We start from the raw sequence: 27,394 nt of genomic DNA on the forward strand, positions 1-27,394 counted from the left end.
GACTCCATTTTAATGGTTAAATTAAATTTTAGTAATCTAAAAGCATGTCTAATTAATTGAAATCATGAAATTTGTACAATTTAACTGCAATTTATTAAAAAAAAATTTGGGCCCTATGAAATTTTTGTTTTTGTTTTTAAATTCTGTTTTGTACGGAAGAGGATTAGGGCCAAGCAATAGTAAAAAAAATTAAAACAATCTCGAGATTAAAGTTGTTAAATTTCGAGAAATTTCGTGAAAAAAATCGAAATAAAATGTTGAGAAAAAACTTGTTTTTCACATAATTTAATGAGTTTATTCTTAACATTTTATCTCGACTTTTTTCTTGAAATTTAACGACATTTTTCTCATAATTTAACGAATTTGTTCTCAGAATTTAATGACTTTTTTCTTGTAATTTAATGACTTTATTCTCAACATTTTAACTTGACTTTTTTCTTGAAATTTAACAACTTGATCTCGAGTTGGTTTTATTTTTTTATTATTGCTTGGCCCTTTTTTGTGTGAAGTTTTCTGGATTCCATTTTAATGGTTGAATTAAAATGTAACAATAAAAAAAGCATGTCTAATTAATTGAATTCATAAAAACATTTATTTATTTATTTATTGTTGAAAAAAAAAAAAAAAAATTCTTCTTCCAGAAATTCTGTGTTGTGTATTTTAATTTTTCTGGCAATCAAATAAAGACATAAAACATTCATTTAATTTATATTTTAATCATATGACATTAAACAACAGAGCTTTACTATGGAAGCCCATTTCTGCCACAAAAAAAAAAAACTTTTTATCTCAGACAAATACAAGACAGCAACAAGTAACATGACAAACATGTTTGTTTTAGTGGCGAAAACGGACTTCCATACTTTACCGTTAAAATTAAAACATGGAGGAAAAATTGTGATTATTCCTTAAAATAAAGCTTTAATAATAATTCATTATTAATATTATTGTTATTAATAGCATTATTATTACATTGAGATGTAGCTAAATTCTACTGTACAACAGTATTATATTTCTGTCACTATTTCTTCAAGTTAATCTGAACTTTTATTTTGATGGGTTGCAATGAAGACCTTTAAGTTTTTGTGTGTTTATGATATGACAATGATTTTTCTCAAATGAAACTGTAATGTTCATGAAGTTCATGCATTCATGACCTCATATAGTAAAGTTTCAGATGCTGAAAAACACTGCGCGTGTCAAGCGTGCTTCTGTGTGTGGTAAAGAAAACCATTCATTCACACAGAAACATGCAGGATTCATATTTAAATAGTCTTTTTGTGGTTTAATATTCACAGACACTAGTCTATATTTCAATTTGATTTAAGTATGCTAACCTACTTTTTATTTATTCATCAAAAATTTGACAAATTCCGTGACATTCTGCATTATAGAGAAAATTCCGATTTTATGAAATGGAACACATGTTCAGATCACATGAGAGGAACAGGGAATCACATGACATGAACAGATGCACCAAAAAACATGAAAACATGAACATAAACACCACCAACATGACAATCACTTGAGTAGAACATGCTGGGTCACATGTCACCCAAAGCAAAAAAAGAAACTATTAGATGACAGATAGTAGTTTATTTATGGAAGCTTGTTTTTGCCACAGAATAAAACAATTTAAAAGATAATTGCGACTTTTTATCTCACAATTCTGACTTTTATCTCATAATTGTGTTTATATCTTGTAATTCTGCCTTTATAACGCGCAATTGCAAGTTTATATCACTCAATTCTGAGAAAAAAGGTCAGAATTGTGAGATTAAAAGTCACATTTACCTTTTTTAATTTTTTTATTCAAAACAAGCTTTCATATTTTTTTGATGGCCGATATCTTTAAAAAGCAGGATGGCTGATAAAAAAAAATCCAATCTGTATGATAGTGTTATTTTAGTTTTTATTTTAGTTTTATTCGTTTTTTTTTTTAAATTTTGGATACTATTTTCATGTTAATGTTATTTAAATTTTTAGTCATTTCATTATGTGCTTTTGTAAATGTATGTATTTTTTCAACTTTATTTCAGCTAACAGGTGTTTTCAGTAGTTTTAGTAGTTTTACACACACAAAATGTGTTTGATAACAGCACAGTTTAAGATTGAACTGATGCGGCAGTGCATTTACACACGGTTTGTTATTATTATCATGTAAGTCATGAGATACTCCTGTCACAGCTTTCAACAATTGCATTTACTGGCACAACCTTTGACTGGTTTTCCTCCTATTTGTCCAGGGAGGCAACAAATTGTTATAAACCAGAAGCACAAATCATCCACCAAATCCATCAGTTCTGGTGTTCCTCAGGGTTCTGTCTTGGGTCCTCTTCTTTTCACTATTTATATGTTACTAATTGGATGCATTATTAAACAACACTTTGGGTTTAACTTCTATTGTTATGCTGATGCAACTTGCATCAAGGAACTCAAGCTTTTGTACATGAAGTGTTCATGCAGTATATTCAGCACATAACGCTTGTGTTTCTGTGTGCTGCTCCTCTGCTGCAGGTTCTACACGTTACTCGTGCTCTCAACTGCTCTGTTTGGTAAACCGCCGTTCAAGAACGTGATCGTCAACGGCCTGGTTCTGGCGAGGTAACTCTCACACAGCCTGCGGGCTTCTGCTGGGGCCAGTCAGGCTCCGTCCTCAGGCAGAATTACAGTACTAGTTCAGCACGTGTTAATGACCCACTGACCTGGAAACATGTGCATGTGTGTTCTGTGTGCAGCGATGGACAGAAAATGAGCAAGCGTAAGAAGAATTACCCCGACCCCAGCCTGATTGTGCAGAACTACGGCGCCGACGCGCTCCGGTGAGCGAAACGCACTGATGATTCGAACACAAACATGAGTGACCTCCAAAATTATCATGTTTTTAGTTTTGCTGCCTTCACAGTATCTACTAATATTAATCTGTGATCCATTTTAAACTCCCCCTGAAGCACAGTTGAGACATGAGCATATGGGTAATAAATAAAAACATATTTATATCCATCCATATGGAGCAGTGCACACTAAACACTGACATGCCTTTTAACGTTAGGGATGTGTGATGCATTGAATATTTACCATATATTTTATGCTATTTTAATGTTGATATAGATTTAATCAACATTGTTGAATTAAATTGGCCATTCAAGTTACTAAAGATCGTAGACCATTTACAAACTGGGGTTCAGCGAATCATTTTAAAACGCTAATTCAATGATTCAATGTTTTTGTCTCAGTTAAGAATGTATTACACACACACACACACACACACACACACACACACACACACACACACACACACACACACACACACACACACACACACACACACACACACACACACACACACACACACACACACACACACACACACACACACACACACACACACACACACACACACACACACACACACACACACACACATATACACTACCAGTCAAATGTTTGGACACGGTAAGATTTTAAAAATAAATTTCATCTGCTCATCAAGGGTGCAAATATTTAATTAAAAATACAGTAGAAACTGTAATATTGTGAAATATTATTACAATTTAAAATAACTGTTTTCTATGTGAATATATAGTAAAATGTAATTTATTCCTGTGATCAAAGCTGAATTTTCAGCATCATTACTCCAGTCTTCAGTGTCACATGATCCTTCAGAAATCATTCTGATATGATGATTTGCTGCTCGAGAAACATTTATTGTGTACAATATTTTTTTTCAGGATTCTTTGATGAATAGAAAGTTCAACAGAACAGCAATTATTTGAAATATAACTTTTGTAACATAATAAATGTCTTTACTGCCATTTTTGATTGATTTAATGCATCCTTGCTGAATAAAAGTATTAATTTCTTTAATTTATTTTCAAAAAAATAAAAATAAAAAATCTTACTGACCCCAGACTTGTGAACAGTAGTGTATTATATGTTACAAAAGCTTTGTATTTCAGATAAAGAATCCTGAAATAAAAGTACACAGCTGTTTTCAACATTGATAATAATCATAAATGTTTCTTGAGCAGCAAATCAGCATATTAGAATGATTTCTGAAGGATCATGTGACACTGAAGACTGGAGTAATGATGCTGAAAATTCAGCTTTAATCACAGGAATAAATTACACTTTACTATATATTCACATAGAAAACCGCTTATTTACATTGTAATAATATTTCACAATATTACTGTATTTTAAATTAAACAAATGAGAATATGACAGATACATTCGGTTGTCAATGTATAATTTCATAATTTCCCATCATGTGTTTAATGTGGTCAGAGAACTCATCTCTGAAAGTGAAGATGCTCTTCAATCAGAAGAAAGATCTTCCTCGTGTTCCTTCAGTTCTGATTTCATCCGCTTCTGTCCCTCCAGACTGTATCTGATCAACTCTCCCGTGGTCCGTGCCGAGAACCTGCGCTTCAAAGAAGAGGGAGTGAGAGACGTGCTCAAAGACGTCTTCCTGCCCTGGTACAACGCCTACCGCTTCCTGGTGCAGAACGTCCAGAGACTGCAGAAGGTACGTGATCTGAGCTCAGATGCTCTTTGATGAGGCTCTTCAACTCTGTCAGCGCAACACTTTTACTTTAGTTTAGTGTTTTGTGCCAGGAACAGCAGGGGGAAAAACACAAGCAAATCTGACGTTTACAATCCTGATCCATATACAGTTCTCCATTCGGTGTCAGTGTGTTTTTATTTATTTATTTTGGAATGAAATTAAAGGGTTAATTCACACAAAAATGAAAATTACCCCATCATGTACTCACCCTCAATAATAATTACAGTTGCACTTGGAACGAATCACACTAAAGCACGGAAATGACAATCAATAGCAAAGTGAAATATTAGAATAAAGCACAATGAAAAACAGGACACAAAATGCAAAAGAAAACATATAAAAAACCACATAGATGTAGGAAGTAATTTACAACTGATTCAGAGAACAGATGGGTTTTGAGTAGTGATTTAAATTCAGAGATATTATTGACACAGCGGAGTGAATTTCATCATTTTGGTGCAGCAACGCTGAATGATCTACCCCCCGTCGAAGCGAGGTGATACTCGGGGATACTGAGAAAGCCAGAAATGAAAAAGATGGATCAAAAATAATATGTTTTTAACATTATTGCATGATTTAAAGATAGTAGCAGCTATCTCACAGAAATGCTGATGGTGAGTGACGGGGTTCCAACAATAATGATCTCAGTTTTGTCCATGTTTAATTAAAAAAATTAGAGGTTTGCCATTCTTTTATTTCATGTACACAAGCAGAGCTGGTCTACAGATATATATTTGAATGTCATCAGCATATAAATGGTAATTAAAACCATGTCGATACAAGATTTGACGCAGTGGTAATATGTATATAATAAATAGTAGTGGGCCGAGAACAGATCTCCTTGCTTCAAATGGGCAGTAGGGGATCGAAAGTCCTGCATGTAGATGCAAATGTAGAACTGTCTGTCAGAGAGATAAGAAAGCACCATAAATACCCACATCTGAAAGGAGAGAAATAAGTAGATCATGGGAAACAGGATCAAAGTTTTTTGATCCCATTTGATCCCTAAGGTCAAATAGCAAAAGTATAGAGAGAGAACCAGAGTAGTAAATCATTCAGTACCTTTACAAGAGCAGTTTCAGTGCTATGCAAGCCGTCCTAGGTGTATATGACTATCTTCTTTCAGCCAAACACAATTGGAGTTATATTAAAAAAAATCTGTCTCTTTCAAGCTTTATAATAGTTGTGAACTTTAAGTCGCAAAGAGATTTTTGAATCCCAAATAATTCACATTTATTTGTATAGCGCTTTTCACAGTACATATCGTTTCAAAGCAGCTTTACAGAGAATGCATGTCAACATTACAATATTAGAAGAATGCAGTTAGCAAATAATGCGCTCTAGAATAATTTGTAATAATTAATTTACAATCACTGTTAGCATTTAATTTTAAGGTAGAAGCAATGAGCTCCTGGAAAAACGAAATGCATCAACAATAATTAGGTTGTATAGAAATTTGGGAACGTGCATGTTGCATCTTCTGAGGTCTTCGCAGGAGTTGGCGCCGTCTCTTCATAAGTGTTGGTCATCTTAAGAGGCTAGATCCAAACTGAAGCTGATGTCCTCTAGTCACAGAAAAGAGAAAAGCAAAATTAAGCAAAATAATTAGCGTAGCTGCTGTTCATAACATTAAGCAAAGATACGTGCAATTGATCTGACATGAAATGCATTATGTGAACACTTGGCTAAAGAGAAATAATGCATCCATCCATTATAAAAGTAATCCATGCGACTCCACAGGGTTTAATAAAGGCCTTCTGAAGCGAAGTGATGTAAGAAAAATATCCATATTTAAAACTTTATATACTATAATCACTGGATCCTGGCAAGCTGAGCTCTGGCGAAATAGTGACCTCTGACCCGACGCATGATGACAAATATGGCTGTACAACAAACTCAAGTGAATTTCTCCAACATTTCTCTTTAAAATTCTCGTTTTACAGAGGTGTAAAGAGTACCTGAAAACCATACTTGAGTAAAAGTACTGAAACCTTACATCGAAAATGACTCCATTACAAGTAACCAATTCCAATATGACTTGAGTAAAAGTCATGAAGTATCTGATTTTAACAGTACTGAAGTATTTTACTCCTGCTGAATGTAGGCTCAGAGATGCACTAGTCCTGAGAGACATGCCGGTGAAAATAATAAACGAATGAGTTGTAAGATGAGAAATCAAGTTTGTTTTCTAAAATCAAAATAAAACTGAATAACACCTCAATAATGCAATAAATCAAGGTCAACACAACAACCTTTTAAACGTCTACAAACTCTCAGGTCTCAGTTCAGCTCAAGTGCACAGAAAGTAAACCAAAATCCTTCAAAACGGTCTTGTCAATATAGCGGATAAATAAAACAATGTTAAGTAAAATTAAATAGTCAAAGTCTACAGTATGTGCTGGTTTGAGCCTCATCACCAGCTGCAGTCATTTCAACATCTAATAAATAAAACATCTGCAATTAAGAAACTACCTGCTAATGCACTCACATTCACGTAAAGTTATCCTTGTTGACAAGTTTAGATGGGTAAAGGCAAAACGCACCAGATATAATGCCTTCAGTACCCCTAGATGGCGATATTGCTTCTTTATATCAGAAACAAACTGCTGCAGAATAAGTTGGGTGTCATGCAAAATGTAATGTGTGATTGCATTACTCATCACAAATGTACTGGAGTAAAAAGTATATTTACTTGCTCAAAAATGTAGTCAAGTAGAGAGTAACAGTTGCTAATATCTTTGATATTCAGTACAACTACAAAGTAGCCAAAAATATACTCAAGTACAGTAACTAATTACATTTACTCAAATACTTTACACCTCTGTCGTTTTAGATTTCTAATTCGTGACCGGTGTTTTGTTTTGCTCTATCCTCTGTGCTTCCGAGTTCGTCATTACGTCATGCATTGGGTCAAGGTCACTCTCCTGCCAGAACTAGACTTGCATACGGCTGTTGCCGGAAGCCAGTGAAAATTATTTTTTAAAGTTATAAATATGGATATTTTTCTTACTAAAATGCATTGCTTCAGAAGGCCTTTATTAACCCCCTGGATTAATTTTATGATGAATGGATGCACTTTTTTGGGCTTCAAAATCTGATTGTGTTCGTCTGAAAGAAGATAGTCATATACACCTAGGATGGCTTGGGCGTAATTTACATTTTTAGGTGAACTGTCCCTTTAAATCTTTTGTTTTTTTTAAGGATGCATTAAATTGATCAAAAGTGACAGTAAAGACATTTATAATGTTACAAAAGATTCTATTTCAAACAAATGCTGTTCTTTTGAGCTGAACAAAAACTTTCACAGTTTCCACAGCAATATGAAACTGTTTTCAACATTGAGGAAATCATCATGTGACACTGAAAACTGGAGTAATGATGCTGTAAATTCAGCTTTGATTGTAATAATATTTCAGATTAGGTTTTTTTGACCAAATGCATGCAGTCTTGGTGAGCAAAAAATAACACATGCGAAGGGGTTGTAAGATTATATTACATTTTTAAATGATCCTAACATATCAGAAGAACTTCAAGTGAAGGCGTTCATCTGTCAAAAAGTTTGTGATACCTGATGTATTAGATGCTTGAATTCAGCATGGATGTGTCATATTTGAATTGAATGAAAGCTCAAATGAGATTTGCTCTTCTAAAAAAACAAAAAAGTTTAAATAAACTATTCTTTTAACTGCTTACTATTTCTAAAGTATCTGGCTGGGCCATGATCGCTTACCAAACTTCCCATTCAGAGTCAGTGGAGTAGATGTGTCTCAGTGTTTGACAGGTGCAAGAACAGGTTAGGAAGCACACACACACCCTTCACTCACGCCTGTCTGCTGACTGCACTCATTAGGAGGAGGCCATTGAGTTCCTGTACAACGAGAGGACAGCCAGCGTGAGCGAGAACATCATGGACAAATGGATCCAGTCTTTCACCCAGTCGCTCATTCAGTTCTTCAGAGATGAGATGGGAGGTGAGCGTCTGATGAACACACAACTCCTGCACTTGACGTGATTTTTCAACAAAGGACAGTCTGAAATAGACGTGTGCTTGTGTTTCCAGCCTACAGACTCTATACGGTGGTTCCCAAACTTGTCAAGTTCGTGGATATGCTCACCAACTGGTATGTGCGGACGAACCGCCGGCGACTGAAGGTAGGCGAGATATGACTTACACACAGTCAGTTGAATCACAAAATATCCCAGTCATGTTTCATATTTATTAATGTCATCCTTGGGCTAATAGTTACCTGCATGAAAACCATTATATAGAGCACAGATCAATAAAAATATTTATTTATCATCCATGAATGTCATTAATTGGACCTTTTACAAAAAAAAAAAGAAAGAAGAAAAGAGAGAGAGAAAGGAAGAAGAAACGAAATTAATGAAGGAAAGGTGTTGTGAGCTACATTTTATGAAAACATATGAACTAATGCATTAGTAAACCATTTTATTTGTTTTATTATGTTTATTTGTACACATTTGAGTGATGCTTAGAATGTAAAGTTGAGTTCGTTTAAACATTCACATACAAAATAGTTAAATTCTCAAAAGAGTCAGTATCTTTACTCTTTATAATCTCCAGTAAACGTTGCCTGTAAGTGCTGACTTTAGGCCATTTCCACCTGGTATGCGATCACAAGTGGACGACACTAAATACAAGTGTGAACTTAATGTAAAACATCTTGAGCTTGTCCACCTTCGACCACTTCCAGATGTAATTGAAAACACATTCGACCGGATTGCTTTCGTAGTGTAAATGCTCATGTGGTCAAATGTGTCCGAACAGCCACTAAACACCATCTGCTCTCCACATACGGATCTAAAGTGTAAACATTATGGGAAGCGCTCTAGCCAGACGGGATTTAAAGACCCAAGTTTGGTTTGAAGATGAAAAATGTACCAAGCATAATGTTCTCTCACCATTCCTGATTTCTGACATACAAGCTTTTTTGTCCAAACAAAAAAACATACATTTACTCTCGAAGAAATCAGGACAGAAGTTTACACCAGGTGTAAACAGGAATGAGTCTCCCTCATCTACTTGTGATCCGATCGACCAAAACGCATCTTAATACCAGGTGGAAACAGGTTTCTATGATGTCACCTGCTTTCTTCAAATCTCACCAAAGATTTTCAGTATAAACTAATATAGATGTAATATATATTACACAGACACACAAAATGCATATAAAGAAAATATAGAATATATTAGTTTTTGATAACACTTAATGTGTCATTGTTACATGTAGTTACTATAATAATAACTATAAAATATGCATAATTACATGCAACTAACCCTAAACCAAACCCTATAGTAAGTCCATGTAGTTACTTAATATTACTCGGTACTTAAATGTATAATTACAGTGTAACAAAGATACGGTAAAATAGTGTAACTGAATTTTTTGAGATTTTCTCAAATATTCCAATACCACTAGGGATGCTCATTTCGGTTAAATTTCTCGACCGACAACCGACGCTCATTATCCGATTATTAACCGTTAACTGATAAGATTATAATATTGTATAGCCTATATGATAATAATATGACATATATATGACATTAAATAAAAAATACAATTGACGAGTGTCTGTGTCTTCCACGGGTTTATTTAAACAGCAGCATAGAACAGATAAACAACAGAACCTGGATTCACATTATCAAATTGTCACGCACCTGCAGCGTTTCTGACAACAGAAAAAAATAAAGTGTCAAATTTCTTAAAAGTGTCAACCTTAAAGTGTCAAATTTCTTGGTTTCTGAATGGACGGTTTTGCTTGATTGACAAACGCTAACGTTTGGCCACGATTTATATACCATCGACCTGTCCCAAAAACGTTAGCACGCTGTGATCGATTGCTTGGAGATTGCGTGTTTCTCTGTTCTAGAGCGCATTTCCTCTTCTTCACATCTGCGACAAAACAGTTGATTATTTATGAACGAAAGCTCACAGAAACGTGAAAATGGTCTCATTTGAAAGAAAATATCCTAAGCTAAAATATGATATATTGTGACTGATTGAAGCAGCACTTATCAAAAGTGCGGGAGTCGATTTCTGTCTTTTCAAAACTGCGGGGATCCCCCTGTCCCCCGTGCCAACGGCGCGCCTGACCCTTTCTATCGAAATGGTCAGTACTTCTTTTCGCTCGCTTCATTTTGCTTGTTGCGAAATATGCGAAATATGTCTGGCATGTGTGAAACGCCCCGCGATTTAACAAATAAGCATATATAGCATATTTTTCTTTAACCATGCAGCAAAAAAAAAAAAAAGCAAAAAAAACGTTTAACTGATAGTATTAATCGGTTAAAATTCTTACTGTCGGTTAACGGTTAAAAGGTCAATGTGAGCATCCCTAAATACCACAAATTTACTAATTTGTCCTGAACATTGTTAGATCTCATCATTATGAATTCTGATAAATAAGAATATGTCAGACTCACAAAGTCCCCCTTTAGTCAATAATTTTATCCCTTAAAACTCATCTTTGATCACCAAAATTACATTATTAAATGCTTTTTCCTTGAAAAAAAAAATAGCTTGAATGTAACTCTACACCCTTGCCTCATTAAATATATATGGATCTATGAATATGATAATTAGCCCCGCCTCCACTCACTTGCACGGGGTCAGAGATCCACTCGGTCAACTTACTGAAGTAAACGGTGCAAAATGGTATCGCTTTTTACAACGTCAGACACATAACGGTATTTAATATGATTGTCGTTTTGCTTGACTGTTATCAAACAGCTAATAATGTGTTGCTAATGTTACACAAACCATGTTCACATTCACGAGTCAGACAGTTTTTCTAACAATCTTTTCCTAAAAACGCTTTGAACGACTCACGAAAGGCGTATAGTTCATCATAATATACATCATGCATCATACTATATTGCTAAATCTACCCGATATTTCATCTCAACAGAAAAATATACCAAGACTCCCTTGCGCGGTCAGTTAATGATATGCTAAAGCCCACCGGCACATTGACGTGATTGGTTACAAGGTAGTTTGTGACGTCAGAAACCACTTTTTTGTCTTTAGATCACTGCAGTATTAAAGAGAAAATACTCAGCAATAGCATTGACTTGTGAATTTGCACTTGGTTTGTCTTAAAGCATATTAAATACATCACATACACATATAAACAACATTAAAAACTTGATTTTCACCACTTTAAAAATGAGGTGTGCCCCAGGTGTATGTCATAAGCCTGTTTGCATTCTCTAATATTGAGGAAACTGCACCTCACTGATGCACTAAACTTGCGTAATCAGCATCAAATCTGGGCTTTATTTGTCTTTTCAGTTTATCCTGCTCAGTGTGTGTTCAGCTCTCTCTCCTATAGAGTGTCTCTGTACATTCTGTTGTTAATAAGACAGTAAACACAGAGCTGGACCTGCAGGCTCAAACATGATGTCGTGTTGTGACACTGCGGTGCAGAGGCAGGGTGTTGCGTGTTATGTGGTTTAAGAGCGGAGGAGTCAGCAGTGCTTGCAGCTGTTATCCTCTCTCTCTCTCTCCCTCTCTCTCTCTGTGTTCAGGGTGAGAGTGGTACTGAAGACTGCATCCGTGCCCTGGAGACCCTCTTCAGCGTGCTCTTCTCCATGTGCAGACTGATGGTGAGTCACGCCAGCGCTCGCAGCTCCTGCGCGTCCCTCTGAAATGAAGTGCTCAGAACGCAGTCAAATGTACTCGCTTCAAAAAGAAAAGAAGCAATGTGGTCATTCTCAGTGGATCGTGATGAAATGATTGAATACAGAAGTGTAGCAATGCTTGAGGAAGTTTTGTGATTGAATCCAAAAAATAAAGGACATTTTTGTTGTGCACTGAAAAAAAAAAATCCTGTTTAATTAAAGAAAAACCCAATCCTTTACTTGAAATGCAGAATTGTTGAAGATAATAGATTTTAAGCATCAGTTTAACTCATTTTTGTGAAGTTTATGCTTTACAAAAACAAACAAACAAAAAAGAATATGAATGAATAACAAACTAAAATAATAATAAACGGAATAGTTGACACTATAATTGTCATTATTTTAAAGGGTTAGTTCACCCAAAAATTTAATTTCTGTCATTTATTACTCACCCTCATGTCGTTCCACACCCGTAAGACCTTCATCATCTTCAGAACACAAATTAAGATATTTTTGATGAAATCCGATGGCTCAGTGAGGCCTGCATTGACAGCAAGATAATTAACACTTTCAATGTCCAGAAAGCTACTAAAGACATCATTAAAACAGTCATGTGACTGCAGTGGTTCAACCTTAATGTAATAAAGCGACGAGAATACTTTTTGTGTGCCAAAAAAACAACGTTATTCAACAATCTCTAGTGATGGGCGATTTCAAAACACTGAAGCTTTATGAATTTTTTGTTTTGAATTGGTGGTTCGGATCGTGTATCAAACTGCCAAAGTCATGTGATTTCAGTAAACGAGGCTTTGTTACGTCATAAGTGTTTTGAAACTCACATACTTATGAATGGGGTTATTTGAATAAATTCTGCTGTTGTTTTGTCTTTTCATGCCACTGTATATGTTTTAACGATGTGCAAACTGACATTGAGTTTGTCGTGTATGCAGTTATTTGCCCTCAAAATTCAAGATACGTGAGCATTTTTGCCCCGATGAGTTTTTGTCTTATAATTATATAATATGAAATGATGTAGTTATACAATATCACACGAGCAAGAGTGTTGTTTTCCCCAAATCGGAACGATTGCAAATGTGATATTTTATACAACAGTTAAATGAACAATAAGTTAACATTGTGAGTCACATTTTAGACACAATATTGTTCGTTTTTCTTCATTTCGCCAATGAAATTTTTAAAATGAAGAATAGCAGAACAGCCTCCGTGCAACAGACAGAAATGTTATTTTATATATATATATATATATATATATATATATACACTTACTAAATCCGCGTTTTGAATGAATCGGTTTTATTAATGATTCAGTGACAGTCACTTGCTTAGTTTCTGAATGAATCAGTCGTTTGAACAAATCGGTTGAATAAATGACTCACTCATTGAGACAGTGACTTGCTGCCCCCTACTGGCAGTTTAGTTTCATATTTAAATATTGAATTAAATTTATGTAGACAAATGTTAAATGCTGTGTAAATATATTAATGCCAATTCTCACTTCTCACTTCTGCATTGCAAAGATGGATTTTGTTGATAATGATTTCATTTGATTGCTAATAACAGCCCTATACTGTGCTATTATTCTAATAGAATTTAATTTGAATGTTAGAATTTGACCTAAAAGGTGATGCATACATCTAATAATGTAGTATGTAGGTAAAAATGCCCCTGGAAATCAATTTAAGGCTTTTTGAAGTCCTTGTAATTGAATGATTCATGATTCACAACTCCTTTTGCATGAGAGTTGTTTTCAAATAATAATTCAGTCATCATTTACTCATTTTTATTGGAAAATTAAACAAAATAACAGTCGGAGAAGATGATTTTTGCAGTGTAATAGTCGTCCTCATGTAGAGCTGATCATCTTTTCATAACTGTGAAGGAAGGGCATCAGTGCAGCTCATTTACGGCAATAATTAATTACTGACCCGAAAGGTCATTTGATAGATAAGCAGGGTGTGAGGCAGTCAATGCTCCATTTTCCTCCTCACTGATTCTGAGTAACAACTTAATGTTGAAGTGAATCTTCATAAAGCCTCACAGGAGCCTCATTGCACATTTATTGCTGAAGCTGAAAGATGTTGAAGAGCGAAGGAAACCACAAAACGGATCTTGGCTTTGTGTGTTGATCGTTGTGTCTTCAGTGTCATGTGGATTGTGTGTTCATGCACTAATGAAGTGTTTCTTCTGCTCAGGCTCCCTTCACGCCGTTCATAACGGAGATGATGTACCAGAACCTGCGTCATTTGATCGACCCGGCGTCAGTGGAGGAGAAGGACACAGGAAGTATTCACTATCTCATGCTGCCACATGTCAGGTACACGTTACAATTGCCACAAATCATCTTCACGTCAATCAGTGCTGCACATTTAGGCAAACATATCAGTGCTCTTTCCTATCATAACATATTTAATATAAAACAATATTCATGGCCATTATAGATATGACACAGCATTTGCACATTTCGTTCAATTAGACGAATAAAAGTCTACTGTTTTTAATGACACGTCATTAATTGCAAAATAAAAATAGTGATAGAGTTAAAAATATATATATATTATCATTGTTGTTATTATTTATTAAAATAAATAATTACAAAAAACAATAATTGAAAATTTAACTCATCAATTACAAGGTAAAATTATGTTTTGTAATATTATATTTATAATTATAATTTAGTAATATAAATAAATAATTTAAAAAAACAATTAAACTTTTTAAAATAATGATTGTTAAATATATAATTATTATTATTAAAATATATAAATGTTATTTTTTTGTTATGCCTATTATTATATTTATTAATAATACATAATTTAAAAACAATAGAAAACCTAATTATAATGTAATATAAAAAGTATACTAGAAAAAAAAAAAAAAATATATATATATATGTAAATGTATATATTATAATATACTATTATTTTATTATTATTAATGTTAATCATAAATTGACAATACAATAAAATGAATCTATTAATAAATACATTAATAAAAATAATATATACATCTAATATTAAATAATATTAAAATATTATATTGTTGTTAGTATTGTTGTTTATTAATAATCAGTCATTTAAAACACAATTAAAAACTTAACTCATTAATTATAAGTTGGTAAATAATTATGGTAGAGTTAAAATATATAAATGTATCATAAATATATAAAAATATATGTTGTTATTAGTATTATAATTTAGTAATACAAAATAAATAACACAATAATTTCAAACTTGTTTTCTTAAAATAGTAAATGATAGTAAACTTAAATTAGTTGTATAAATATTGTTATTAAAATCTATAACTATTATATTAACAATACATCATTTGAACATTAATTATAATAGTAGAATAAAAAATATGTATATAAATATTATTATTCATATTAATCATAAATAATTTTAAATATAATATTTGAAAATGTAACTTTAATTATAATATAAAAATAATAATAAAATTTTAAAAACATATAAATCTAATATTAAATAATATTAAAATATTTTATTTTTATTGTTGTTTATTAATAATCAAATAAATAATTAAAACACAATTGAAAACCTAATTAAAGTGCAGTTAAATGAAATGATTTTCCTGACGTGATGAGATTAGCTCTGAAACCTGGAAGTGAGTTTGAGTCGAACACAAGCAGACTCTGGAGTTTATCTGTAAGCAGCTGGACTTCATGCCAGCGTTTCCATCAACAGCTGAACGGAAGGAAACCGCAGCGACCGTGTGTCTCGTGGCGTTAGGGAGCGTGAACAGATTGATATGCAGACGACTGCTGAAGCAGATTAAACTCATTAAAATGTGATTCCACATAAAGATGCCCTCATTTACATTTTGACAGGCCAGAACTGATACTTTCAGAGACTGTCTGATGAAAGAAAATTGTTTTTCCTTCCTCATTTAATGAACTTCATCAGATGTTCTGCAAAGTTTCAGTTTAAACCCCAGAAATAAAACTGCATCCAGTCGAGAGCGAATCTCGTGTTTTTAGCGTGTGATGAATGCGTCGCTCAGGGCAGAAAGGTCCTTACGTGTCCTTGCGTGTTGCTGAAATGATTTAGCGTGTCCTTTAAGCTGTAAACCTGTAAACACATTTACCAGAGCGCACTGCTTTGAGTGCCGCCCAGCAGTTAAACGCTCTGAAGGTCTTTTCTTCCTCAGTCCGTCTCTGCTGCTTTTCTAAATTCACCTAATGTCCCGTATTACTGTGGTCTGTGTGTATTAATAAGCACAGAGGTGACCGTTCGTCCGAGACGTGGAGGCCGTCCAGAGGACGCTGGGCTCATTAACTGATTAAACATCTTCCTTCTCTTCAATAGTTTGTACCGCTTTGGCGGATGAACTGCGTTTTCACTGTAACCCAGAAACAGTTGCTTGATGCGTGTTTGTGTGTTTGGCAGGGAGTCTCTGATTGACAAGCGCATCGAGAACGCCGTCTCTCAGATGCAGTCGGTCATCGAGCTGGGCCGTGTGATCAGAGACAGGAAGACCCTGCCCGTCAAGGTGAGAGCCGCTTCATTATGCTGGTAAACCCTCTGCCGTGTGATCGATATCACTGCATGCGTCTGACGGAGAGTGTGTGGATGTTTCCAGTATCCGCTGAAGGAGGTGGTGGTGATCCATCAGGACGCCGAGGCTCTCGCAGACATCCAGTCCCTGCAGAAGTACATCCTGGAGGTCAGTGTGTGTGTCACACGTGTGTCACAATCACAGCACACACTTCCTGTCGTTTATCATCATTTAATGGCTCGCTCTTTCCCATTAAAATACAAAGAATGAGGACTGACCAGTGATTTGATATGTGACCCTGGACCACAAAACCAGTCAATTTTTTGAAATTGAGATTTATATATCATCTGAAAGCTGAATAATTAAGCTTGATTGTGATTTTAAGGTTTTTTAGGATACCAATATTTGAAAATCTGGAATCTGAGGGTGCAAAAAAATCTAAATATTGAGAAAATCGCCTCTAAAGTTGCCTAAATCAAGTCTTTAGCGATACATATCTACTCACAAAAAATAAATTTGATGTATTTACGATAGGAAATTTACTAAATATGTTCATGGAACATAAAAATTTTGACCCATACAATAAATATTGTTGTTGGCTGTTGCTACAAATACACCCATGTGACTTATGACCCTTTTTGTGCTCCAGTGTCACATATCTGTAATTACTTTTTGAGTACTAACTAAAATTAGTAGTAAATTATTTACAGATACAGTCTAATTATTATTTGGGTCAATGATGAATAAGGTTTTTAAAAGTGTAAAAAAACAATAATGGAGATATAATTAATTTTGAAATGAGATTATGTGGTTTTTATATTCAATTAACACTGCTTTTGTCATTTTTTACAAGATTTGTCACCAAAAAAGTCATTTGGTTTAACCAAAATTTCAGTTTTACCGAATGACGATATTTTCAATCAATGCTAACAGGCTGATATCTAGCTAGCTAGCAAAAGGACAATCAATTATTTTATGTTTAGTACAAGTTTTTAAAATATTACAACATTTTCCATGTTTTATAGCGGTTGCACCGAATGACCTGATGTTTCGGGACATGCGTATGATCAAGAGAAAACATGAATTTATCAAATAGTTAAGAGAGAGTTAGTTACTTTGCTTCATGACCATGTGGTCCTTTGCAGGTGTCTGAACGATGTCACATCCTGTCACATGATACTGACCGCATGACTTGATCCAAAACGGTCCCTTTATATCGGTTACTCCGAATGACATCAATGAAATTCATTCTTTCTCATAACAAAGCGACAACTTCTAAACATAATTTTAATACCATTTTGCACTATGTTGATATCTGATGTTATAAAATCATGCCAGAATAAAAAAAATACATACATTTATTACAGTTTAAGATATTTTAATCATAAATGAAATGTCTGTATTGGCCTTTGGACAGTTAAACCGAATGACCTTGTGACACTTTAAAATACCTTTATATGTATAAAAATATAATTAAAACCTTTTGGATTTAATATAAGACATCTAGTTGTACAGCCTTACATACTTTGGATGTCATATCTTTGTTTTTATTATTATTATTAAGGCTTTTGGACAAAAAAAAAAAAGACCCGTTAACAGTTATAGTCTGACAGTAATTTATTCACAATACTAGTTATAATAGCATTACAGATATCATCAGGCTGTTTCTTTACTGGTAAAATTGTAATTAAAGAGACCTGCAGTGGTGGTTCTTAGTCAGCACTGTGTTGGAGAGCTCTGTATTCTCAGACAGCTCATTATGGTAATTTCACCTCATGCATATTTATCAAGGCTTTTCAGAAAGGCAGGTTTGAGAGTGTGGCGGGCCAATTCAAAATGCATTCAGTGCAGAAGGAGAGACGGCATTGTCTGCTTTCAGTAGAGGCTTGAACGCAGTTCCTCGAAGATGAGACACTTTTCTTCTCAGCTCACATGTTGGCGCTGCGTGTTCAAGACTTAATTGAAGTTCTAGAACTTAAAAGTGAGCAAACTTAAAGAACCACAACCATAAATGTATCAAACATATGAAGAGTTTGCTTCCAAAACGCTATAAATCCATTTTTTATTAATTTGAGTAAAAATGTGTTTTCTTTACCAAGAAAGTGGCACAAGATGAAAACAACTATTTTCGGTTTCAAACTTTCACATAGCATCTTTTAGTTATAAAACATTAAAAATGCAAATCTAGATTTTGATTTTCAAAGGTTTATTATAAAAACTGATTATTTTTCCCCCAAAACGCAATAAATCCAATTGCAATGCAATTTTTTTATTTTTTTTTCAAAATGCAATTAATCCATCAATATAAAAGTTATTTTTCATATTGAAAATACACAACAAAGTAAGTTGTTTCACATATATGACAGCCTCTGAACTTTGTCAATACTAATCTTATATACAGGCATTTGACTAAAAATACATTCAGCCGTCACTCCCCAAATGAATTTAACAAGTCTTCTTGTTAAAGTTATAAATTAATTATGTCTCCATTTGTCATTACCGATTAAAGAGACGGGAGACTAGTGTTTTGGAAAGAAAGGGAGAAAACATGACAGAACAACACGACGGATATTGCATTTTGCGCAAAATTAATAAATTACTTTTCAATACCGACCAGACAATACTGATTTTGGTGGAAACTCATTTTTTTTTTTAAAAATGCGCGTTTTGGAACCAAACTCTTCATATATATATATATATATATATATATATAACTCGTATATTTATAGACACATTTCAGTACATTCACGTTATTTCCACGCACATTCAGGATGTTTTTATCTGTCATGTGAATGTTACTTTGTTTAGTAATTCTGAATGGATCCATGTACTGTAGTAGGCATATAATACAGTCAGGTCAAGGTAGCTTGTGTTTTTATTTTTGTTTGTTTGTTTTTTTACACATACCTGTGCTGCACGATATATCGTTCTAGCATTGAAATCGTCATGTGTGCATCCCTATGGTTGCATCGCAGGATGTGCGTTGTCTAGTATAGGGATTGTTAATCCATACAGACCAGACACAATAGTTCAAAACGCACGTGATTCTCGGATTAATTGCAAAGTTTGACCATCATACAATGAAAGTTTATCATTTGAACATGTTTTAGGGCCTGTCAGTTTAAACATTATGATTTTAAACCATTTGAGTGCACAAAGACACGAAAGAGAGCTCGATTCTGAACGTGCAGCGTTTTTCTGTTCACACAAACACAGAGCCGTGCAGATGCACGTGAACACTGAATGCCATTCTCTTCCTCGTCTATTTGTGCCTGAATGGACACGTACGTGCAAAAAAAGTTTGAGTATCCTCATAAACACAGTTGATTATGGCTTAAGTGAGAAAGACAACCGGATGTGAACAATATTTTGGATCCGAACATTCAGTCTTAAAGTGACAGCAGCCTAACATTCCTGCTGCTGTCTGTCATGAATGTTAATCAAACAACAAAAGACAAAGTGAAGACTATGCAGTGTTATTTTACATTTGACTGTTCAATTTCTGTACCTGAATACTGTTAGACTTACCTGAAAATATAAAGCATTTCACTTATTTCATTTGAATCTTTGTTCTATTATATTTATTATCATTATATTATTTTCCTTGCGTATTCACTCAGCTACAAAATCACCCCAATGATTCTAGAATAATGCATTCTTTCCAAATAGAGCTATTTGGTCATTTTTTTCATATCGCAAAATATTGCAAAAAAAAAACAAAATCTTGCAATGTCAGTTTTTTCCAATATCATGCAGCCCTAATACACATACTGTATACTGAATTCTGAGAAGTTGTGCTCTGTAATGTGTGAATTATATGGACTCCTTGTATCATTTGGTTATTTGGTGTCCTTTTGGAGTCTCCAAGTGTCCTTTCGTTTTTTGTTTTTTTTTGGAAAGATACCTAAATTTACTTGCAAAAAATACAGTTTTGAAAGAATTGTCCTTCAATCTGATTGAATGTAACAAATATATAAATATCATGAATATATTTATAATTTAGAAATGCCAAACTACACCACAAAGTTGCACTAGCCTTTTCTTCTCTATTGTGTCGTATATCCGAGTGAAACGCTTCACAAACAAGAACAAATGTAGGGCGGGGCTTGATTTTGTCTGTGGGGAATTGATTGGATGGTTGTGGTTTGCTATTGGTGGATCTCATGTGAGTGACAGGTAGAGATGCTGCAAGAGGGAGGAGAAGATATTCTGATTCAAGATTATTAGAAACATGAATTAAAAACAATAATGATGTGCATTTATAAATCACTTAGAGTAAACGCTGCAATATTCCAATAAAAAATAAGAATTGTGAATTTAATGGTGACTTCAGTGTTTGTTCAGCTCAGCAGGGCCCTCTGCTGGTGTGGTGCTCTATGCAAATGTGTTAACCTAAGCATGTACCGGTGGCTGCGTCACTGTGATCCTCCTGTGCGCGTGAACACGCGTCGTGCAGTGAGTGTGTGAGCAGACGCTCAACCTGTGTCCTTCATCTCCAGCCCCTGCCGCAATGATTTATGGGTGGGCTGGGCCTCCGAGCTAAAATTAGCCCCTCTGTCTCCGTGTCTGCCACGCTCGATTGTTAAACACCCCCGTGGAGAAAGCAATGGGCGGCACACGCCACACGCACACCATTGATCCCAGCGCTAGCTTCAGTATTCGCCGTGACCCGCTCAGCTCACAAATATATTCATGAGAAAATAACCTGGATGAAAGATGATGAAACTGGAGGTTTTTCCAGTTGCATTTCGCTTTGCATTATTTAGCGAGAGATAATCAGGTGTTTAAATGCATTCATATCCAGCAGCATCTGAGATGCAGTTTTAACCATTCACTGACGTTCAGAGACTGCTTTTTATTTTTGCATCAGATTTTCTTTATGACATAACGCTCTTAAAGTGATGAATTTGTTGGTGACACAGAGAGTTGAAAGTGCTTCCTTTCGGCTGGTGTAAAGCACCGTCTCTGTGTGGTTCATTAGATGCCATGTTTTATTCAGATGATGCTTCTGTGACTCGTGTCCCAGATGAACATGTGAGCCGTCGCAGTGGAGGCACAAACTGAGCCGTTCTGCTCTCACAATGTGAGAAACACAACAAACGCTGCAGTCACCTGATTTAATGAACCATCTCCCACTGCAATACACCAAACACAAACCCTCACTCATGTCTCTCTCACAGGTGCTTTAAAACTTTATATCATCACTGTCAGGCTGAAAACTTGTCTCTTTTTTCATAAGTCGTATATTCCTCATAGTCTCCATTGTTGCAGCTCCTCTCTTCCCAGTCTGTCAGTAACGCTCTGTTTAGTTCCTGTCTCTATGAAGCCCCTCCTTCTGAAAAGCACAATGCTCTCTGATTGGTCGGCTGGAGCAGCGTGTTGTGATTGGTGTTTGGGAAATGTCCCACCCCTTACCATAACCGCCAGTTTCAACACACTACTAACTAACTCAACCAGGCCCCGCCCCTTTATTCTGCATATGAATTATTTAAATGAGGAATTTTGTGGTAAACTCACGATGGAGGTGTTTCAGAAACACTGACACTGAAATAGATACTAAAAAGAGCATTTGACTGAACCTCATACCTTCATTGGCTCTTCAAACTGTCAGTCAAATCTCATAACTCCGCCCTGTCTATCTTAATGAAGTGCCACCCACATTTTGGACTGTTTCTGCTTGTTTGCAATGCAAGGGTAAATAAAGAACTGGTTCTTTGAATAAGAGTGTTTTCTTTATGAATAAGTGACACTGCTTGTGTCATTTTTTACAAGATGGACAAAATTTGTCACCGAAATTCGGTTTTACCGAACAATGCTAACAGGCTGATATCTAGCTATCTAGCAAAATAACAAACATTTTATATTTAGTACAAGTTTTTAAAATATTACATCATTTTCCATGTTTTATAGCGGTTGCACCGAATGACCTGATGTTTCTGGGAAAAAAAAAAAAAAAAAAAAGATACGTCACGTCATTGACCCATATATCTATCTATATAAAGGCTAATGTTTTGTTTTGAGGAGTGGAAAAGTGTCTTTTGTCTATAAGTTTTGTTTTTCGAGTCATAGCCAGTAAATAGGGTGACCACCTCGCTACTGATCTGTTGCAGGACAGTAGATATGACGCTATGTAAATATTGTTTTGCATTTGTTACCAAACTTGGTATATACACCGAATAATGTTTCTGGCGTTGAGTGCCCACACTATAATGTTGTGCTTCTGGCAACATTAAATCCTGGAGAGAAGACAATTCTAGATCCACAGCTGCACATGCAGGAGGACAACGCACATGTAATATCTGAGCGAGAGGGAATCTCGCACATTCCTTCTGGTGCATTTGATGTGCTTGCGTTACAATAATGCGCTCTCGACATTTTTCATTATAATAATGCCATAGAACCCGCATTAATTCAACTCAACTCAATTTTTATTTGTAAAGCACTTACAAAACCATAAAAATGGGCCAAAGTGCTGTCCATAAATAGTGGATAATTTATCAAATTAATACAAGCATAAAAAGAGCACCAAGAAAAACATGCAATCAATTCCATTTAATTCACATTTATTTGTATAGCGCTTTTCACAATACATATCGTTTCAAAGTGAAAATTTCAACAATTTAGAGAATGCATTTTAGCAAATAATGTAATAATTTAGGCAATTAATTTACAATCACTGTTAGCAGTTTAATTGAAGGTAGAAGCAATGAGCTCCTGGAAAAATGAATTACATATTAACAATAATTTGGATATGTAGAAATTTGGGAATGTGCATGTTGATCCAGATGTTGCGTCTTCTGACATTAAATGAACTATTAACGTGAGAAGGAAGTCGTGTCTGAAAGTCGCAATCAATTTTTTATTTGGTTCAAACGAATATCTAATGTTTTTCTGTATAGGTGCTCGACCATTTCTGCGGGTGTTCGTTGGAAATATTTAACATCAGGATGGATGATTGCATGTTTTAAATCATCAGTTTGGGCAGCTTTGAGCAGTTCTTATCCAGTATGTGAGATGTAATTCCTACTGGTGTAGTTAACCGACTATCCCTTTGCGCTGTCCACTCACTGGTCATCAGCGGGAAAACCTCTTGCGTTGGATGGTTATTTCCACAGCTAGAATATGACGGCTGCACAAAGAGATTTTTAAATGCCAGTCACAGTTTTCATTTCTTACTGTGGTATTGTAATTTCAGGGATGAAAAAAAATATATAATACAGAGATAAATTAAGTGCAGGACACTACTTGAGTCTTGCAGGACGTGGGACAAGTTCCTAATTTCGGGACACTCACACAAAATGCAGGAAGGGTGGTCACCCTAGTCTTAAATAGCATTTGCATACCACTTTATCTTTTATAACATGAGATTTTAAACAAATGACAGAAGTGCTCACATATACAACAAACTATATAAGCTGTTTGAAAAATGTGATCATTCACTGGTCAAAAACCTCGTAAACTCCATTTGAGCCTGATTTTGGTAAAATGACACATGCAAGATTCTGACCATAAATAAAGACACAATATCAACTCAATCACAGCATTCACAGCACATTAAAACATCACACTCGTACTTGATCTGGACAAACTGAGTATCATTAGAAAGATTAAAGACCACTGTTTATGATAAAACTAGGTTGCAGAGACATTAATTTCTTAATTTGTGTCAGGAGTGCAAAATAATCAATCTGTGATGTTTGATATTTTGAATTGAATAGTTCAAAATACATAATTCAGTTGATTCATATTCTCTCACATCTGCTGCAGTTTATTTGTGTTCACACAGATGCACTAGACAGCGTCCGTTATCATATTTGGGGAAATACTGATTTATTCTCACGTTTGCAAAATATTTCGTCATACAGAATACCATTTCTATTCACTTACCACTGAATTATGCAACATGAAGAGCTGAAAGAGCGTTCAGAGCGCTCTCTCTCTCCTGTTCGTGAGTTATGGCTCAGCGAGGCGCTCTATCCAGCTACAGCTGTCAATCATCTTACGCGGCATAGTTCCTGCCCTTCTCCATGATGCTGTCCTGTACACGTCCTCTTTCTGAGATCCGTGAAAAACAAACCCAAAGAAACATTTCTTTTTTATGTGAAACAAGAAGCTAATAAACACGCAATTGTGATAGTATATGATTCATGTGTGATTTTCATGTGATTTGGGGTATTTTCATATGAGTAAAGAATGTTTAATTAGCCGCTTATAAAATGCTACGCTTAAGATATTTAAACAACAACAGTATATGACTAAAATCCACTTTAGATCGTGATCGGAAGTTAATGCAAACACTCGATGGTGGTTTAAATTGAGTTTTGAGTCAGTGTAATATTAATCTTTTAAATTGTGTTATGTAGCTTGATATTAATTGTAGCTTATTGGTAAGAATTATTTTATTATTTATTAGGCTTGGTAACCACAGGTAAAACCATACATGGCTACTCTCTATCACTGTCAAATGATATTATATCATGATGTTATATAGGCCTCTAAAAACGCCTAAACACAGGTACAAACTCTACAACTTAACAAAGACATGAATTATACATTCCCCTACCCACCTAATAAATATATTGCAATATAAATGGCTATAACATAGTTTTCAATATAAATATTCCACATTTCCACTACAAAAAAATTGTTTATAAATGAGGTGTGTGTCGAATTGAAACGCTAGTCTCACTGCATGTCGCAGCACTGTTTAATGATGGTGACCGGGAATAAACGCAGCCTCTTTAAGCTTTCGTTCCGTTATCCACTGGGCCGTGCTGCGTATAGTTCAAAGTAAACTATTGAAACACATGAAAACAGCGCTATTTGTTCTGTGTTTGTTGTTGCTGACCAAGAAACAACTTCAGATGATTCAGTGACAGTATTTTGAGCTGAAACTTCACAGACACATTCAGGAGACACCTTAGACTTATATTACATCTTTTTTAAAAAAGTTTGATGGCACCTTTAAAATTTTTAATCTAATTAATTACATGATGTGGCGATTGAATAATCTAATTAATCACATATTTACTGTACATCAAATTCATTTATTGTGTAAATAGACATTACAAAAAGTAGATTCAGAAAGAAATATTTTATTTGATTCAACATAGAATTTACCGTGAAATTGAGAAAATGATGACTGCATTTTCATTTTGGGGTGAACTAAATGAAGAGTTTGGCTCCAAAATGCAAAAACTCCATTTTGATTAATTTGTTCTCTTTACCAAGATAGTGGCAAGATGAAAACCACTATTTCCTGTTTCAAACTTTCACATAGCATCTTTTGGTTATAAAAACATTAAAAATTCAAGTCTATATTTTGATTTTAAAAAGTTTATTACGTAACAACGTATTATTTTTTTTTCCCGAAATGCAATAAATCCATGACACTTTTTTTTTTTTTTTCAAAATGCAATTAATCCATCAATATAAAAGTTATTTTTCATATTGAAAATACACAACAAAGTTGATTCACATATATGACAGCCTCTGAACTTTACAGTGGATATATTGCGTTCTGCAGAAAAAGGAGACTGCCGTTTGTCACGTTTTAGAAAGAAAGGGAGGAAACATGACAGAATAACACGACAGATATCGCATTTTACACAAAATTAATAAATGACTTTTCAATAGTGACCAGATACAATACTGATTTTGGCGGAAACTCAATTTTTTGAAAATGGCGTTTATCGCGTTTTGGAACCAAACTCTTCATATCTTGTTTTTTTTAATTTATTTATTTTATCAATATGAAAATATGAATTTGAATGTAAACATATAGTCAACTGATGTTTTACGAATCATTTTCTTAGAGTAGTTAATTTGCTGAAGGCTACCCAGGTTACTAAGTTTATTAAATTAATTCACAATATGTGAATTAAACAGTTTTGTTTACCATTTATTGAAGATTAGCAGTTTTTGCAGGTTTCCTGCCCGACAGTGACGATATCTAACTAACACTTGCACTTTGATTCAATGATGAAATGTAATTTTTCTAGCAGTAAAATTATTTACATATTGTTTTAAAACTCGACATTGTGTTTTTCACCAGGAGCTGAACGTTCGCCAACTCACTCTGTCCACTGACAAGGACAAATACGGCATTCGTCTGAGGGCTGAACCCGATCACATGGTGCTGGGCAAACGGCTGAAAGGCGCATTTAAATCTGTTACTGCATCCATCAAGGAGCTGAAGAGTGAAGAGCTGGAGGCCTTCCAGAGGACAGGCATGTACCACATTTACACATGAATCACACAAAAATCATCATTCTGCCATCATTTACTCACCCCCATGCTGTTTCAAACCGCCGTGACTTTTATTCTTCTGCTAAACTCAAACGGGGAACTAATGAAGGCTGTGATAAAAGCAAATCTCCGGAGCTACTCCGAGAGTCACTTTTAAAGCCGCGTTTCACCATTTCATCTGAGAAAACTATCAGCAGATAAACACACAAACTCACAACAACCCGCCAAAATAAGTAATGTTTGAAATTATCACAGACATATATTTCTATTGTACAAAAATTAATTCTCAATACACCAAAACAATCTTATTTATTGAAAAGTATAAATATACGTAAACCATTTGAGCAACAATAGAAGTGCTTTTGATCATGTAAAGAAAGAAATGAATCATCTTCAGATCTGAT

The 27,394-nt window shown here is 34.6% G+C and overlaps 1 protein-coding gene across 1 annotated transcript in view; it reads left to right on the forward strand.

Annotated features, from left to right (window-relative positions):
- The window catches only part of iars1 (isoleucyl-tRNA synthetase 1), a 95,101-nt gene that overhangs the window by 40,387 nt on the left and 27,320 nt on the right, over positions 1-27,394 (forward strand). Inside the window, exons 17-26 of the mRNA XM_067388770.1 lie at positions 2,518-2,604; positions 2,739-2,822; positions 4,384-4,528; positions 8,418-8,538; positions 8,628-8,719; positions 12,117-12,194; positions 14,423-14,544; positions 16,634-16,736; positions 16,827-16,910; positions 26,797-26,971. Coding sequence (XP_067244871.1) covers positions 2,518-2,604; positions 2,739-2,822; positions 4,384-4,528; positions 8,418-8,538; positions 8,628-8,719; positions 12,117-12,194; positions 14,423-14,544; positions 16,634-16,736; positions 16,827-16,910; positions 26,797-26,971 — 1,091 coding nt within the window. The remainder of the gene's footprint in view (positions 1-2,517; positions 2,605-2,738; positions 2,823-4,383; positions 4,529-8,417; positions 8,539-8,627; positions 8,720-12,116; positions 12,195-14,422; positions 14,545-16,633; positions 16,737-16,826; positions 16,911-26,796; positions 26,972-27,394) is intronic.

This window comes from Chanodichthys erythropterus, chromosome 6 (assembly GCF_024489055.1).
Source record: "Chanodichthys erythropterus isolate Z2021 chromosome 6, ASM2448905v1, whole genome shotgun sequence".
Classification (NCBI taxonomy): Eukaryota; Metazoa; Chordata; class Actinopteri; order Cypriniformes; family Xenocyprididae; genus Chanodichthys; species Chanodichthys erythropterus.